We start from the raw sequence: 17,501 nt of genomic DNA, 5'->3' as shown, positions 1-17,501 counted from the left end.
GTAGTTACATCTGCCTAACAGAGTGCTCACCACTGTTTGCTCCAGGCTATCCCACTACTCTTAAACCTTTCACGCCCCACCTCTGCCCCCCAACAGATAGGGACTTCTAGAAATTCTCCCTTCTAGAGAGGGAAAAGAGCATTAGCCAAGTGTCTACTAAGAAATGACTTTCCTCACAAATGTGCACTGATCCAGTTCTGCCCAGGGCCTGCATGGAGGCAGGTGGAGAGGGGACTGTGGTCTTGGTTCCTGCCTCCTGCGAGTGGAGGCGGGGGTAGAGAGAAGAAAGCAGGCCAGTTGCTCACCCTATGGAAGTGGGGACACATGGTCAAGGAAGAGTGGTACAATCAGGAAAAGATCCCAGGAAGAGCCAGCTTGGTCAAGGGAACAGCTTGGGCAAGAGGCCTGAGTGTCCTATTCCAAAGCTGGTGACTGGGAAAAGCCCCAGGAGCTCTCTGGAGGCAAAACCACCAGGCTGATGGTGGGTTCCATGGAGGAATCTAGGTTGATTCAAAGTTCAGGACTGGCTGGAGGCAGAGGGCAGGCAGAGGTGACCTGCTCACATAGGCATGGCATCAAGTGTCCCCTAACTGGCTCCAGATGTTGCCCAGCAGTGCATCCCCAGTTCAGGCCTGCCTTAATGAGGGGTCTCTGTTCAGATCCTCACCAGCTATGTCCTCAAATAAGTTTCTGGGTCTCAGTTTCTTCATCTGCAGCACAAGCTAGGAGCTTGTGTAGTGAAGCTAGGGTAAAGATGGAGGAGTTGGCCGGGAAGACGGGGGGGGGGGGGGGGGGGGGGGGGAGTTCCCAGGGGCCCAGCCTGCTGCTGGGTAAAGCATGGCTTTTAAGCTGGACCTTGGCTGGACCCAGCTTCTTACTCTAATCCTCCTGGGGTGGGGCAGGTACAGAGGATGTGGCTCCTGGCCTTCTCCCTATCGCCTGGCAAGACCATGAGGAAGGGAGCTGGTTTTGTTCTCAGGACTAATAGCATGGTGTCATTTAGGCCGTTGGAAGAAGGCAGTGTGTCTTGGCAAGGGGCCTGCCACATGCTAGCTAAGTATCTGAGGTATGAGGCGGGCTCTATGTGTTCCTCAGCCCTGGCCTCTACGTGTTCACCCAACCCTTCCTTTGGTTCGTCCCCGCTCTCGCTGGCCTTAGTTCCTTCACTCTGTGGATGGACAGCATTGAGGACACATCCAGGAGTCGCAGGCGGTGGCAAGGTCTCTCCCGTGCCTTCCAGGCAGGTGCCTAGGCTGCACCCCAGAGCCTGGTTCCACAGTGGCTGGTTGCATCACACCTTCAGCTGAGCTGAGGGTATCTAGTGATCCCTGGTGTGGCCTGGATGCCAGGTCTCCCTCAGCATTTGTGCTTCTTGTCTGTGAAGAAGAGCCTCCGGAACTTGTCAGGCTGGAAGAAAGAGAAAGAGGTTGGGGCCTGGGCTCCCCAGCAGAGAGGGGAAGGCCCAGGCTTAGAAGCTCTTAGCTCAGGTCTGGGGTGAGGCCCAAGCTGGAAAAACGATGCCAGGATACAATGCTGATATGGCTCCCACCAGCTTCTCTGGGGCCCCAAACCCCACATTCAGCCTTCACATTTAAGATGAGGCTTTGCCTGTGTCTGACTGAGGAAGGGTGGTGGGAAGGAGGACTGTAAAAAGAGGTGGAAATTACTGCAGGGCATCGTCTTCCCTCCAGGGTATGTCCTGGTCTTCCTGCTCCATCCTGCCAGCTGGGGCCTTGCTATGCCCTGGTGGGACAGGATGGAGGAGAGGAGGGGTTATATACCGGACTGCCAGGGTTAGAAGAGGACATGGGAACATCTAGGGGGAAGGGCAGACATGGCTTCTGAGGTCCTTAAAGGACAGTCCACTGACTAAGTCTGAGGGGATCAACACCTCAGAAAATGTTGGGGATAAGAGCTAGAGCAGGAGGTCACAGCCCTGCCCTGAGGGAGGAGCTGGTTCCCTAGAGGCCTTTCGCTTTGAAGCTCAGGATGTCCCAGTTCAGGCCAGGAGAGGGAAGTTTCAGCTTTCCCTGGACTTGAGGCTGTGTCCACAGGAAAGAAGGACCTTTCCATTCCTATTGTTCACCAGTATAGGCAGCTGAGGAATTGGGGAGGGGGTGGGTGGGCTCATCTGCCTCCCTGGCACCCAGGAGCAGCCACCTCCCTCTGGTGTTCTAACCACCCATCCCCCATGCTCTCCTCCTCTCTATCATGAATCCTCAGACAGAGTCTCCCTACTCACTAAGAGCCACCTCTGACGGTGTCTTGCCAGGAAAGGATGTGGGACATTGTTCCTTGGGCAGCTGCCCTGGGCATAACCAGATGGTCAGCCCATTTTACAGACAAGGAAAAGAGAGCTTGGGTAGCGTTGCCAAGTAAAAATACATGCTGCCCAGTTAAATCTGAGTTCTAGGTAAATAAACGGTTATGATTTTTTGAGACATAGCAAAACTACTGGTTTCTGTGCAATTCAAATTTAACTAGATGCCTTGTATTTTTATCTTGGTGAATTTGGCAGCCCTACCTAATCATCAGGGAAATTGTCATGGCCAAAGCCACAGGCTAGAGAGCTGCTTATTCATGACTACCGCCAAGGGCCTCCTTTCTGCCTCCCAGTGGTTCTGACAGCCCTGCTGTGGGTTGTGAGAAACCCCGGCAGTGCTCTACCATAGAGGAAGCTCTTAGGTGGGCTAGAAGCCCCCATTTTACCCCATGATCTAGCAGCTGCTTCTCCCACCCTTACATGACCAGGTGGAAAAGTTCTGGGCCCTGCTGAGCACCAGCAGTGACCTGCTCATGCTTGACCCCACACAGGTTCTCTCTACATAGTCCTGGCTGTCCTAGAGTTCACTGTGTAAGCCAGGCTGGACTCAAACTCACAAAACCCCTCCTGCGTCTGCTACTCTAGTGCTGGAATTAAAGACGTGTGCCTCCATGTCTGGCTCACCAGGTGTTTTGTAAGGACCTGACCACCCACCCCCTCAGGGAACTCACCTTGTGCACCCGTCCAGTGTCCTTGTTCTTGGAGGCTGGGATTTGCTCATAGGTGTTCCCTGGCTCTGGGAGCTGAGAGGTCCCTGAGATCTTCTCATAGCCATAGTTCATGGGCCCTGATAGTTGGCTGTAGGTGGGACTGGTTCCAGGGTATGGGAACTTAGTAGTGCTTTGCCAGCAGGTTGGAATCTGCTCATAAGGGCTGCCTCCTTGGTCTGGTCTATCCCTACTCTCCTGTCGTAGGCCTGCTGTTCCAACAAGCTGGTAGGTATCCGTAGAGCTGGCCTCAGAGGAGGATTGAGCCTCATCGTGGCTCAGCTTTCGAAACCCCTGCTTCCAAATAGTAGCCCGTGGTCCCAGGGCCTCAGAATTGGGGGGCAGGGGCAATCCTAAGGAACTGTAAGGTATTGTAGCACACTGGTCTGTCTTCACCCAAGACGGGGCAGGCTCTGGGCTATTGAAATTGTTCTGGTCTTCATCTGAGAGATTCCTTGAGGGCTTCCTGCCTGGGGAACAAGCCAGGCTGCCAGCTGGAGCTGGCCTGTGTCTGCCGGACACCTCTGTGCCCAGGCCTTGCTGTGCGCGGTTTGTCTTCTTCAGGTCTGCGTAAATGATATCACTGGGGCCTGCAGAAGGCTCATCCAGAAGAGAGGGACTCCTCTGGGGAATGGGGGGCGCTCTAGTGGGTGCCTGGGAGAGAGGGACAGAGAATGTTTTAAAAGGCACCCTGTTGTTGCTGTGACCTCACACCCCCTGAGCTGTCTTTACAAACCTCCTTCCCTCTTTTGCTTCAGTTTGCCTATCATATGCAGGAGCTGGTTCATGACGTTCGTGTTTCCTGGCTCTAGGATTCTAAGTACAATCTTTACCTTGGCATCCAAGGTAACCAGCTCAACAGCCAACGCAAACTCATCCTGTCTGGTCCTCCTGCCTCCAGTATGGTCCATTTGTTCCCCCAGGGCCCCACAAGCCCACCCACGCACTGCTATATACCCTTTCAGAGTAGCTTTATTCCAAGCCCATCACTCACGGACCCTTTCAACAAATATTTGCTGAGTACCAACTGTATGACAGGCAGTCCTTTTTTTTTTTTTTTTTTTTTTAGTTTTTCAAGACAGAGCTTCTCTGTATAACAGCCCTGACTGTCCTGGAACTCACTCTGTAGACCAGGCTGGCCTCGAACTCACAGAGATATACTACCTGCCTCTGCCTCCTGAGTGCTGGGATCAAAGGCATGTGCCACCACGGCCCAGCTATGATAGGTAGTCTTAAGTCCTGAGGCCAGTTTGAGTTTACATTCTAATCTGGAAACAAGCACCATGGGGCTGAGCTACAGAGTGTACAAGGACTTGATATAGTATATGATACATGATATAGGACTGTGTCATAGGTAATGTCATGTCACCTCATGATCAGTGCTGTGGAGAGCAAAGCAGTAATAGAGTAGAGAAAATAACAGGTGGGAAAGGTGACATGTCCTGTAGGTAGGTCAGGTGGGAAAGGTGGCATGTCCTGTAGGTAGGTCAGGTGGGAAAGGTGGCATGTCCTGTAGGTAGGTCAGGTGGGAAAGGTGACATGTCCTGTAGGTAGGTCAGGTGGGAAAGGTGACATGTCCTGTAGGTAGGTCAGGTGGGAAAGGTGGCATGTCCTGTAGGTAGGTCAGGTGTGAAAGGTGGCATGTCCTGTAGGTAGGTCAGGTGGGAAAGGTGGCATGTCCTGTAGGTAGGTCAGGTGGGAAAGGTGGCATGTCCTGTAGGTAGGTCAGGTGGGAAAGGTGGCATGTCCTGTAGGTAGGTCAGGTGGGAAAGGTGGCATGTCCTGTAGGTAGGTCAGGTGGGAAAGGTGGCATGTCCTGTAGGTAGGTCAGGTGGGAAAGGTGGCATGTCCTGTAGGTAGGTCAGGTGGGAAAGGTGGCATGTCCTGTAGGTAGGTCAGGTGGGAAAGGTGGCATGTCCTGTAGGTAGGTCAGGTGGGAAAGGTGGCATGTCCTGTAGGTAGGTCAGGTGGGAAAGGTGGCATGTCCTGTAGGTAGGTCAGGTGGGAAAGGTGGCATGTCCTGTAGGTAGGTCAGGTGGGAAAGGTGACATGTCCTGTAGGTAGGTCAGGTGGGAAAGGTGGCATGTCCTGTAGGTAGGTCAGGTGGGAAAGGTGGCATGTCCTGTAGGTAGGTCAGGTGGGAAAGGTGGCATGTCCTGTAGGTAGGTCAGGTGGGAAAGGTGGCATGTCCTGTAGGTAGGTCAGGTGGGAAAGGTGGCATGTCCTGTAGGTAGGTCAGGTGGGAAAGGTGGCATGTCCTGTAGGTAGGTCAGGTGGGAAAGGTGGCATGTCCTGTAGGTAGGTCAGGTGGGAAAGGTGGCATGTCCTGTAGGTAGGTCAGGTGGGAAAGGTGGCATGTCCTGTAGGTAGGTCAGGTGGGAAAGGTGGCATGTCCTGTAGGTAGGTCAGGTGGGAAAGGTGACATGTCCTGTAGGTAGGTCAGGTGGGAAAGGTGGCATGTCCTGTAGGTAGGTCAGGTGGGAAAGGTGGCATGTCCTGTAGGTAGGTCAGGTGGGAAAGGTGGCATGTCCTGTAGGTAGGTCAGGTGGGAAAGGTGGCATGTCCTGTAGGTAGGTCAGGTGGGAAAGGTGACATGTCCTGTAGGTAGGTCAGGTGGGAAAGGTGGCATGTCCTGTAGGTAGGTCAGGTGGGAAAGGTGGCATGTCCTGTAGGTAGGTCAGGTGGGAAAGGTGGCATGTCCTGTAGGTAGGTCAGGTGGGAAAGGTGACATGTCCTGTAGGTAGGTCAGGTGGGAAAGGTGACATGTCCTGTAGGTAGGTCAGGTGGGAAAGGTGGCATGTCCTGTAGGTAGGTCAGGTGGGAAAGGTGGCATGTCCTGTAGGTAGGTCAGGTGGGAAAGGTGGCATGTCCTGTAGGTAGGTCAGGTGGGAAAGGTGGCATGTCCTGTAGGTAGGTCAGGTGGGAAAGGTGGCATGTCCTGTAGGTAGGTCAGGTGGGAAAGGTGACATGTCCTGTAGGTAGGTCAGGTGGGAAAGGTGGCATGTTCTGTAGGTCATGTGGGAAAGGTGGCATGTTCTGTAGCTCAGGTGGGAAAAGTGACAGTCCTGTAGGTAGGTAGGTGGGAAAGGTGACATATTCTGTAGCTCAGGTGGGAAAGGTGACATGTTCTGTAGGTAGGTCAGGTGGGAAAGGTGGCATGTTCTGTAGCTCAGGTGGGAAAGGTGACATGTCCTGTAGCTCAGGTGGCCTTTTTTTGAGGAGAGACAGAATGCAGTATGAGTATGAGTGCGGTCACTCTCTGGTAAGAAGAGACACAGGCAAGATATATAGTGAGTTCAAAGGTTTGTGGGTTTAAGAAAGATCTAGAAGGCCAGTGGGGCCATGGTGAGGAAGGGAGGGAGATTCTGGATACTGGAGATGCTCTTGTAGATTCTGAGGATTTTAGATTTTATTCTGAGCATAAGAAGTCCTTGGCATGTGGTGTCATATGTCTTTAATCCCAGCACTCGGGAGACAGAGGGAGGTGGATCTGTGAGTTCAAGGCCAGTCTGGTCTACAGAGTGAGTTCCAGGACAGCCAAAGCTACACAGAGAAATTCTGTCTTGAAAAACAAACAAAACAAAACAAAACAAAAAGGCAACAACAAAAACAAGTCCTTGGCATGCTGTGCTCTATGTATCAAGGACATTCTCTGAGCCTATCCCATCATACAGACATCCCACTTTATAGTTTGCTAAGTGATTTTCAGATATCTCATAACTGTTCTCATTGAGACCTCCCAAGAATGTCAAGAATGGTAAGTAGATTCAGAGAGTTCATGCCTCATACAAAGCCTTACAGTGAGAAAATGGAAGAGTCTTATCTAGGTTTGAAATCCATCCAGCTGACCAGGGCAGGCCATAGTGTTGGCAGATCACCAGGGACTGACACCTGGTTGTGCTTCTTAATACGGTGGGCCTGATGCTCACCCTCTATGCCTGAAGATACTGCTCTGGTGGTTTCTAAGAACCTGACTGTGGTAGGACCCCCACATCCCGGGCTTGTAGCCATCAGCCTGTATAGCACAGAATCCACCTCACCTCTGCACTTTCTTCTTTTGAGACAGTCCAGGGACTCACATCCAGGCCTTTCTTGGTGTGCAGGAAGGAGACCTGGGGCTTTGCAGGAAGGCGAGGGCTGGTGGCCTTGTCAGGAACCACGGTGGGAAATTCCATGGCAGCTGGATTTTCCAGGCCTAGATTAGTTTGCTGGAGGCCCGTGTTGACAGCGTCATACAGGTCATTTTCCTCTAGCTGGAGGCAGTGAGGATATAACAGGCTTATGGTCATACACTGGCAGCCTCCAACTGTCCTCAGGACAGTAGGAAAGGGATGGAAACATCCCACTAGGTTCTTGACCTTGACTAAGGTACTCTTTTGAATGAAGGCCATGACTCCTCTGAGTTCCCTTGATAGGATGTTCCTGGGTAATTGCCACCCCAAGCCCAGACACCCCATCCTACCTCCCTCACCCTGGGAAGAAGGTGCCTACCCGTGGGCAAGCAGCAGCAAGGGTCTCCCCAAAAGGCTCAAGCTGCACTTCCTGGTAATGGCGTAGGAGCTCTTCCAGGGTGCTGTGACTGAGGGTGTCTCCTGAGACAAGGTAACGTCGATTTCGGAGCTGGTTGATGACAAAATGGCGGCAGCGGTCACTACCCCTGTAACACAATTACACATGGGCTAGTTGGGTTGCTGGCTGCAAGTGGGCCAGCTCTGCCCTGAGGATTTCCATCCAGTACAGACTCATCTGACCAAGGGCTGCCCTCTCCATGTGCATCTATGGTGTTCCTCAGGGAACTGGGGCAGGGGGTGGGGGTGGGGTGGATGGGGTGGGTGGAGGGGTGAGGGGGTAGGGGTGGGGTGTGTATGGAGGGGTGGTGGAGGGGGAGCTGTTTCAAATGTCTGGGGCCTTGGGAAGAACCTGAGCTTGTTCTTGGGGAGGGCAGGGCTGGGACTAGAGTGATTGAGACACTCATTGAGCCCAAAACAAGGGCACCCCAAATCTTGCTCATCAGATTTACTAATGCAATAATTTATCTCTCTCTCTCTCTTTTTTTTTTTTTGTGGTACTGGGGGTCAAACCTAGGGCCTCACACAGGCTGTGCAAGTACTGTAAGAGTAAACAGTGCTCCCAGACCTATTTACTTATCTATCTTAACTTTAAATCCTTTAATTATTCACTCATTTATTTTTGAGAGAAGATCTCACTTTATAGCCCAAGCTGGCCTACAGCTGTGTAGTCCAGGCTGGCCTCAAACTCAGGCGGATCCTCCTGCCCCAGCCTCCCCAGTGCTGGGACAATAGGTATGAGCTACTATGCTTGGCTAGTACAGTATTTTAGAAGCTCAAAATGAATGAAAAACAAAACAAAACAAAACAAAACAACCCATAAACATAAAAACAATGAGGAAGAAAATATCGAAGCTGCCAGTAAAGACAAGAGCCAACCCTGCACCTTACCATTCAGCTTCACCTGGCCCCATCCTCTGGAACAACTGGACCTCCCCTCCTATAAAGCCTCACCCTCTTCATTTTCCTTGTTTTAATGGAAGAATGATTTAAACCCTGAGCACACACGGGTGTGCAGCAAGGTGAATTTCTACATAAAAATGCCCCTGTAACCACATGCAGATCAGGATATAAAACCTCGCCTAGCCCCTCCCTGCCAATGCCCCACAGGTGGCCTCTTTCTGACCCTATTGCCATAGGTACATTTCTTCCTTTATGGAATTTCCAATAAATGGAAATTATGCAAAAGTCCTCATTTGTATCTCACTTCCTTCTCTCAACGTGTTTTTCAGATTCACTGAGGTCCAAGTAGATTTAGCTTCTTCCTTTCAAAAGTTATGTGGAGTGTCTCATCTGATAGAAAACTCATAGTCTATTGGGTATTTAGGCTATTTCATTATTGAGATTGTTGTAAATATAGATGTTGTGCATATCTTTTGGTGAACGCATGTGCTCATTTCTACTGAGAATGTGCCAAAGATTAGCAGGAGCAAGACTGATCAAAAGACACACGTATATACGTATTTCACACACACACACACACACACACACACACACACACACACACAAAGGAAATCAAAGTTATCAGTCTTCTGCTCTGGGAAGGTCGTTCTCCTCAACCAAGCATGCTTCAGGAAGGATGAACATGTTATGCTGAAGGAGGAAGGAGACACTCCGTCTAACCACCCAGATCAGCTGAATCCATCCTGTGGGGTGACAGATGTCACAGCCAGATTGCCTTCACATCCAAATTTATTGGTCTTTTATAGTGAGAGCTTTTTGTGTCTAAGAAATTTTTGTTTATCCCATTTTCATGGGCAGTTGGTTAGTTTATTGAAGTGTTTGCTTGTTTCCTTTAAGAAAGGTTATTGTTTTCTATCTTGGATCTATGATCCATGTATAGTTATTAGTTTTTGTACCTTGTGTGAGATAGTGACCACTTTTTCCCCCATTTGGATATCAACATGCCTTGTGCCAACGGTAGGAAAACCAGGGATGGCCGTGACACTCCTGGTGTGAATCAGGGAGTCACCATGCTGGCTCATCTCTGGACTCTGCTGCTCCTTTTGACTGTTTATATTTCTCTGAGCACCTCTTCTTGCTGTCTTTTGTGAGGTGGCCCTCTGCCTAAGGTCTCATGAGGGAGAGAGAAACTCAAAGAAATACATAATAAAAGTAGATCCAAACTGAAAAGAGATCTGAAAAAGCTTACTTATTATATTTCCAAGTACCCAAAATAGTGCATGGGGGGAAATGAGTATTGATCAGTGGTTAACATTTGTTTAGCTCTTCCAAGGTTTGTGCAGCCTGTGCCAGGCACTTTCAAATGCATCATCTTACTGAGCATTTCCAACAGTCCTGTGACAGTAACTATAATCTTCCTGCTTTACCTATGAGATGGCAGAGAAGCTTTCTCCGGGTTAGGATCTGAACAAGGAGAGTCTGTGCACATAATTTGACTCAGAATCTGAGGACTTGGAAGTTTGCCCTGCAGCCCTGGCCTCCTTCCAGGTCTCCAGAGGGAGCCTTTGACCTCCCCAACTCGGCCTCCGTTCAGGCCAGGGTTCATAGTCATCACCTCTGACTTTGGACTAGGCCCATGTCTCCTCCTCTTTGGTCTCATAGCCTTACATTAGTAAGACCCAAGATCTTCATATTCATTTGGTGGCGTGGGTCCCCATAGCCTTCTCACCTTTAGACTAAGACCCAAGATCTTCATGTTCAGCTGGTGGCGTGGGTCCCCACAGTCTTCCCATCTCTAGACTATCTCCAGTTCTCCCTCCTTATGCTGTAAGGAGGGCCCTGGTGAAGTGGCAGTCTGCCTGGACCGCTTCTTTGTGTCAGAATTCTCATCCAAGGCTATCCTGTTCCCACATACCCTGTATCCTGCTGCACCCAGGGATCTGGGGCTCCCAAAATCCTACACTTCCGCTCATGCCAGTCCATCTGCTAGAAGACTTCCTTATACCCAGCTGTGCCCTCTTCCCACTAGCAGATAGCCGTTCCTCCTTTGCTGGGCTCAGCGTTCATCGGTGCTCACCAGGAAGGTGTTTTATCTGGCTCTCCTTGTCCCTTTGAAGGCTGCAGCACCATCCTTGGCGATGGTCAGTGCTGCTGCTCTGAAAGGGTTGGCCAAGCACGGGTTGGATGAATCATGGAGTCAGGGCCCAGGGAGAACCAGACAGTGGGCTTCTGGGACTCCATTTTGTCAGCAGGCTCTGGGGTATGGAGTCTGGAGTCTGCTTGCCCCTTCATAGCGGGCCTCCCACTTACCTATAAGACAGGATGTAGCCGACAGCCCGGTCACTGAGGCGGATGAGGAAGGAACCAAGAGCTTTGTCCCTGAGTAGCTGCTCTGTCTGCCTGGACAGAGGACATGCCATTAACTGGAGCCTGTACTCTCACAATAGCCAAGCAGCCTGAATTAGACCTGCCTCAGGATCTAGAGAACCTTCTTAGACCTCTGAGGCTCTGAGGCCTCTCAGGTGTGATCTGTGCACACAAATATTCCCAAGCACAGATTACCAAATCCCACATTCTGGTCCCTATGCCAGGATAACCATGTGTCTAGGTTTCCTGGTCAGTTCTCTAGCTTAGTTACAATAGCATTTCAGTGCTGATATATGGCACAGTCTTTTAACTTTCGCCAAGATACTCAGAACTCATCTAAACATGCCCAGCCCCCACATGGTCTACTTTCTGTCCTTCCCATAGCTACAAAGACTTCACTAGAGAAATGCCCTTCAGACCTGCCTTCAGAAGCTTCCTCAATCTGTCCCCCTTGACCCCCAGTGTCCTGCCTAGTGAGGAAATTTCAGGAGCCCAGAGTTCCAGAATCCTTGGGCGATATTCTCAGCCCTGAGGAACTGTGGGCCATGCTGGCCATGTTGTCAGGGGCAGCCTTACTTGCGAGTGATGAATCCATGAAACCAGGGGGGCAGAGCTCCATTTTGCAGGATAGAGGGGGCCTGTGTCTCCATGAACCACTTCAGGGCCAGCTCCTGGATTTCAGTCAAGTCCCTCCCATCCCCAGCCTCCCCTAGTGCCTTGGCCAGATGCAGCTGCTCTGGGCCGCCCTCCATCCTGGTGAATACTGATGGGCAATAAGTCCTGATGATGGCTGCAGTCCTTTATATCTGTGTGGGATGCGGCTCATTTGCCTGAACCCACACCCTCACCGACGCCTGAAGCACACAGGAGTCCTATTACCTCTGGACTGGCAGATGGTTCTCTTCTGGGAAGCTTCAGGACCAGACATTTGGGCTGGCTAGAGTCACTAGCAGGAGGCTACCATAGCAGCCTGGTGAGAGATCAGGCTTTCCGTGATCTCTGGGCCAGCAAACGAACTGCTAACTTTGGCCTCATTTCTTCCAACCTCCAGTCTGCCTCAGCTGAGGAGTAGACATTAGCTTCAGTCACAACACTGCCCCTGTTAGCAAAGTCCTGGATTTAAATTAGATGTATCTTGCCCTGGCAGAGGCTTTTAGTGTTTTGGTGGGGAAATTCCACGCTGATTAATTTTTCCTTCCAATGGAGGTTGTATCAAGTACCTACTGTGCACCATATAGATCTGGGAATAAGGCCACATCAGCTGGGAAAACATTTTGTGAATCCCCCCCCCCCACACACACACATGTGCATGCAGTCATGTACCCATGCATGTGTTTGTGGAAGTTAGAGGTTGGTATTGAATGCTTTCCTCTATCATTCTCCACGCTGTGCTTTGAGACAGGGGCTCTCACTGAACCTGGAGTTCCTGTTTGGAGTAGTCCCTGGGATCCACCTTTCTCTGCCTCTCAGTATGCTCAGCTTTTATGTGGGTGCCAGGGATCCACATTCAGGTCTCGGTGCTTATGAAGCCAGTACTCCTACCTGCTGAGTGAACCACCTCCCCAATCCTGGAGAAGCACTTTTTACTGACAGAGGTGGACGGACAGTAAATGTTTGCACATGTATGTGCCGGGTGTTCTCAGCCTGCAGGAGGCAGGGAGAGGAAGACAGAGCACGTGGGCTGCATGTCATGGATTGGAGTCAGTCTTACCTAAGAGCAACAGTGGGTGTTGGAAGGAGGAAGCCAAGCACCTGGGGGAAGAGAGCCTGTTGCCAACCATGGGGGAAGTAAGGGCAGAGACAGGATGTTTGGGATTAGCTTAGGGCAGTAGAACACTTTGCTCACACAAACATTCCCCATCTCCAGTGTCAGCATTCTGCAGCAGAAACTGAGGCTGGAGGACACTGAATCAGCGGAAGCAATCAGCCCCCCAAAACACGGGATAGAATCTTCCTCCTCCCACATAGTGGCATGGAGGATCAGAGGGTTGCTGAGCCATTGGCAATATCACAGTTTGCTCATGCAGTGGACATAAAAGGTTGCTATGATGAGGTCATTATGATGAGTAGGAACAAAATGGTAAAGAATGAAAGATCATTTACATAAATTCAAAACACAACAGAACTAATCAATGATGCTAGAAATTAAGAGCAGAGGCTATGGTGTCGTGGGAGGCGAGTTTAATGACTTCCAGGAAGGCCAGGAGCCGGCAAGTGCTGGTATGTTTCCACTTTCTGATCTGGGTGGTATGCGCACTATGAAAATTCATGGGGCATTTGATAAGCCCATGTTCTACTTCAATAGAAACCATTTACTGAAAAAGGAGAAGACAGCACAGCCACATTTCCATGGTTCAGATTGGCCTGATAGCCGTGTGGCCCTCAATGAAATGTTACAACTTTTCTAATGTCAGTGTCTTCCTCTTGGAAACGAGGATAATAAGGTGACAAGTGTATTAGCTCATTTTCTGTTGCTACAGTGAAACACTTGAGGCTGTGTACTTTGTATTGAAAAGAGATTTATTTAACACATGGTTTTGGAGGCTAGAAGGCCAAGATTGGGTAGTTCTACCTATTTGGGCTCAGGCACTGACAACCTTAGCTATATAACAGGGTGGTGGATGCCATCATGGGGACATAATTGAGAAGGAGCAATCACATAGCTAGACAGAATCAGATTAGCTCTTTTATAATAACCCACTCTGTTTAGACTTCTCTAGAGTTCCATGAAAACTGAATTAATTAATCCTTTCCCAGGACAATGCTTCCCAATGACCTATCTTCTAAGCCTCCTTCAGGGTTCCACCACCTCCCAACATGGACACTCTGAAGTTCAAGCTTCCAACACATAACCACTTAGGGGACAAGCCACATCCAAACCATAGCAGCCTGTCATTTGGAAGGTCAACTGAGTTAACTCCTTTGAACAGACTTTGGAGTAAAATAAGCAATTAGGATTACCCATTGCTTTGATGATAATACTGCCAATGGTGGTGATGATGTAAAGATTCTTAAATATGGAATAGTCTGCCCCTGTTGGGTATAGTATTTTTTTTAATAATTTATTTTTTATTGGGGTTGGGGATTTAGCTCAATGGTAGAGTGCTTGCCTAGCAAGCACAAGGCCCTGGGTTCAGTCCTCAGCTCCGGGAAAAAAAATTATTTTTTATTTTTTTATTTTATTTTATGTGTATTGGTGTTTTGCCTGCATGCTTATCTGTGTGAGGGTGTCAGATCTTGGAGTTACAGACAGATCTTGGAGTTACCTGAGCTGCTAGGTGGGTGCTGGGAATTGAACCCAGGTCCTCTGGAAGAGCAGTCAGTGCTGTTAACCGCTGAGCCATTTCTCCAGCCCTAGACTGTTATTATTACTACGACTTCATTATAAGTCATTTCAAGTCTAAAATAAAATGTGTTAAGGGAGGGGCGTAGCAGTGCACACCTGTAATCCCAGCACTAGGCAGGCAGAAGCAGGAGAATTACAAAATTGAGGCCAGCATAGGCTCCAGAGCAAGACACCAGTATGAGACCAGCCTGAGTCATATAGCAAGATCTTGCCTCAAAAAACAAACAAGGGACTGGAAAGATGGTTCAGTGGTTAGAGTCAGACCAGCCCTTGCTGAGGGACCTAAGTTTCTCACCCAGCACCCACAACAAACAGCTCACAACGGCCTGTAACTCCCACTTCAAGGGATTCAGAGCATCCTCCTCTGGCTTGTTTAGGTCCCTGTACTCATGTGCACATACCCGCCCCCCACATAATTAAATATGGAATAAAAACTTTTTTTTTAATACAGGGTGTCTCTATGTAGTTCTGGTTAGCCTAGAACTCACTATATAGAGCAGGTTGGCCTCACACTCACAGAAATCTACCTGCCTCTGCTTTCCCAGTGCTGGGATTAATGGAGTACACCACTGTGCCTGGCTTTGAAATAAAATCTTTTGAAATATGTGTTTTGGACATGTGTGGGTTGCATTTGGTTTAGTGGGAAGGCAGGGGCATGAAGCGACCTGCGACCTGAACCTGGGGGCCCTTTCTTCGCCTCCCAGCCTCGTCTTCCTCCTTTGTACAAAGGGTGACAGTGCTTATAAGCCTCTCAGGAGCAGCTCTCAGCACCGGGACAGGCACATGGCTGCATAGCAAGTGTTCTGGAGAGCTAGCTACCCAGAACACTGATTCTGTAAATTATTACTTTCCAGCCGTGACAAGAGTGTCAAAGGAGCCACTAGGAACAAGTCATCATGTCTGAGCGGGCTCTTTGGTCTCCCCATCACAGACCAGCCAGGGAGATCGAGGGGATCTGTAGTCCCAGGCCCAAGTTGGCAAGGACTAGAATTCTCTAAAACATAAAGTAGGGGAGGAAGGAGATTCTGTCTTTATTTGCCCTAACTTTTCATTGAAATTCACTATCTCCTTCCTGGTGAACACAGGCAACAAACCCCATTAACATTAGCAGCACCTGCCCTGTCGTCAGCAACAGAAGCCACAGATATTTTCCTATCTCATGATGGCAGCTGCAGACGTGGGGACAGACATTTTTCTCATCGTATCAGGATTATAAAAAACCAACCCTTTTTAGCACAATGTAAAAATACAGTGCTGCCGGGTGGTGGTGGCGCACGCCTTTAATCCCAGCACTCGGGAGGCAGAGCCAGGTGGATCTCTGTGAGTTCGAGGCCAGCCTGGTCTCCAAAGCGAGTACCAGGAAAGGCGCAAAGCTACACAGAGAAACCCTGTCTCGAAAAACCAAAAAAAAAAAAAAAAAAAAAAACACAGTGCTAGCCGGGCGGTAGTGGCACATGCCTTTAATCCCAGCACTCGGGAGGCAGAGCCAGGCAGATCTCTGTGAGTTTGAGGCCAGCCTGGGCTACCAAGTGAGTTCCAGGAAAGGCGCAAAGCTACACAGAGAAACCCTGTCTCGAAAAAGCAAAAAAAAACAAAAACAAAAAAAAAAAAAAACAGTGCTAGTACTACACCAATATTCTACTGTGACCCTATTTCCACATAATCTAGTCCCCCCTACCCCCCCCCCCCCCCCGTTACTCTAGGTCCAATTTTGTGCATTAAAAAAATATCTAAGAGGCACATAAGGCCCTGCAGATCTCCCAGAGGCCCATGGCACCATAAGAGTAAGAATTCTGGGGTCCAACCCAGAGCTGGTTTGCTGCCAAAGTAACGTCCTGGAAGTATTCAAATGCAAAGAAATATACTGCTCTCTTTTTCCATGAGGCGTTCTCACTCCACCAACTTTTAGGCTGGATAAATTTATGGGCAGAACCTGATCATTTTCATATGAAGACAAAGGCTTTTTTGTACAGAAAGGAATATATCCCAGATGGCTGTGGACCAGGGGTGACAATTCTGAAAGTTAGGCAAATAAGGAGAGCTCTATATTTACACTCAAAGGAAATATGGGGCTGAGGAAGGGCAAATACTGGGTTTGGAGAGAATTGGATATGCTATGCAAAGAATTGTGGGTAGGAAAAGATTGTTCCAGAAGAACTCTGCATCCCATTGTTCAGTTCACTACATATGGTCACCTGGAGGATGCTGGGCCCTGGGTAGAGAGAAAGTCGTGGAGTGGTCCCCTCCTTTTCTACCCTAGGTTCCAGAGGTGTAGAGAGGGGCTGAAGGGGCAACAGGCCCTGGAATCAGACTAACTGGCTCAGACTGTCAGCTCCCACTGGCCAGCTCAGTCTCCTCATCTATAAAAATGGAGTGGGTAGTCAAGCGCTTGCTGCACAACCATGAGGCTCTGAGTCCCTCCATCAGATAAGAAGCTGGGTGAGGTGGCTTGTTCTTGTCACCCCAGCTTTGGGGAGGTGGAGTCAGGAGGATCTCCAGCACTCACTAACCAGCTAGTTGTATTGAACTAATGAGCTCCCAGTTCAGTGAAAGACCCGGTCTCAAAAAATAAGGTAGAGGGGCTGGAGGGGTGACTCAGGGGTTAAGAGCACTTTCTGCCCTTGTAGAGGACTCAGGTTCAGTTCTCAACCTCCACATGATGCTTCATAACCACTTGTAACTCCAGCTCCAGGGGACCTGACTTCCTCTTTTGGCCTCTGTGTGTACTAGGCAAGGCATGCGCATACGACACACACAAGCATGTAGGCAAGCACTCATACACATACAATAAAAATAAATCTTTTATCAATATAAGGTAGAGAATAATGGAAGGGAGACATGGAAGGAAGAGACCTATGTATCTGCACATACATGTACAACACACACACACACACACACACACACACACACACACACACAGAGGGGGGAACTATCTACATGGTCGTGTTGTGTTACATTCATTTATACTGTGGAACATTTGTTTAATGATGTAAAGATGTGTTGCATTCTTTCATGTTGCATTTGTTTAACTCTATGAAGCTGTGTTACTGTGCCTGCCTAAAACACCCGATTGATCTAATAAAGAGCTGAATGGTCAGTAGGCAGGAGAAAAGATAGGTGGGATTGATGGGCAGAGAGAACAAATAGGAGAAGAAATCTGGGCTCAAGAGAGGAGCAAAAAGTGAAAAAAGGAGAAGGAGAGGAGGAAGCCAGGGGCCAGCCACCCAGCCACACGACCAGCCACGGAGTAAGAAGGGAAGGAAAGACACATAAAATAAAGAAAGGTA

General features: G+C 49.5%; 1 protein-coding gene across 1 annotated transcript; it reads right to left on the bottom strand.

Annotated features, from left to right (window-relative positions):
• Nucleotides 1–814: 814 nt before the first annotated feature.
• Nucleotides 815–11,698, bottom strand: Sh2d7 (SH2 domain containing 7). Its single transcript, XM_052760608.1, has 5 exons — nt 11,445–11,698; nt 10,812–10,901; nt 7,522–7,687; nt 7,071–7,283; nt 815–3,684 (listed from the first exon to the last, which is right to left on the bottom strand). The coding sequence occupies exons 1-5, from the start codon at nt 11,618–11,620 to the stop codon at nt 2,944–2,946; spliced, it is 1,386 nt and encodes a 461-aa protein (XP_052616568.1). The 5' UTR covers nt 11,621–11,698; the 3' UTR covers nt 815–2,943.
• Nucleotides 11,699–17,501: the final 5,803 nt, after the last annotated feature.

The sequence above is a fragment of the Peromyscus californicus genome, unplaced genomic scaffold, assembly GCF_007827085.1.
Source record: "Peromyscus californicus insignis strain IS unplaced genomic scaffold, ASM782708v3 Scaffold_11__1_contigs__length_118956290, whole genome shotgun sequence".
Taxonomy (NCBI): Eukaryota; Metazoa; Chordata; class Mammalia; order Rodentia; family Cricetidae; genus Peromyscus; species Peromyscus californicus.
The sequence above is the reverse complement of the archived record's forward strand: the minus strand, read 5'-3'. Positions and strand labels throughout refer to the sequence as shown.

Excerpts from the sequence above, each read along its gene's own strand:
- Sh2d7 (XM_052760608.1), bottom strand. The coding sequence starts at position 11,620 with ATGGAGGGCGGCCCAGAGCAGCTGCATCTGGCCAAGGCACTAGGGGAG. Across the intron at positions 10,902-11,444 it reads CATGGATTCATCACTCGCAA|GCAGACAGAGCAGCTACTCA; the intron begins GTAAGGCTGCCC and ends TCCTCTGTCCAG. Across the intron at positions 7,284-7,521 it reads TTGCTGCTGCTTGCCCACGG|CTAGAGGAAAATGACCTGTA; the intron begins GTAGGCACCTTC and ends CACTGCCTCCAG.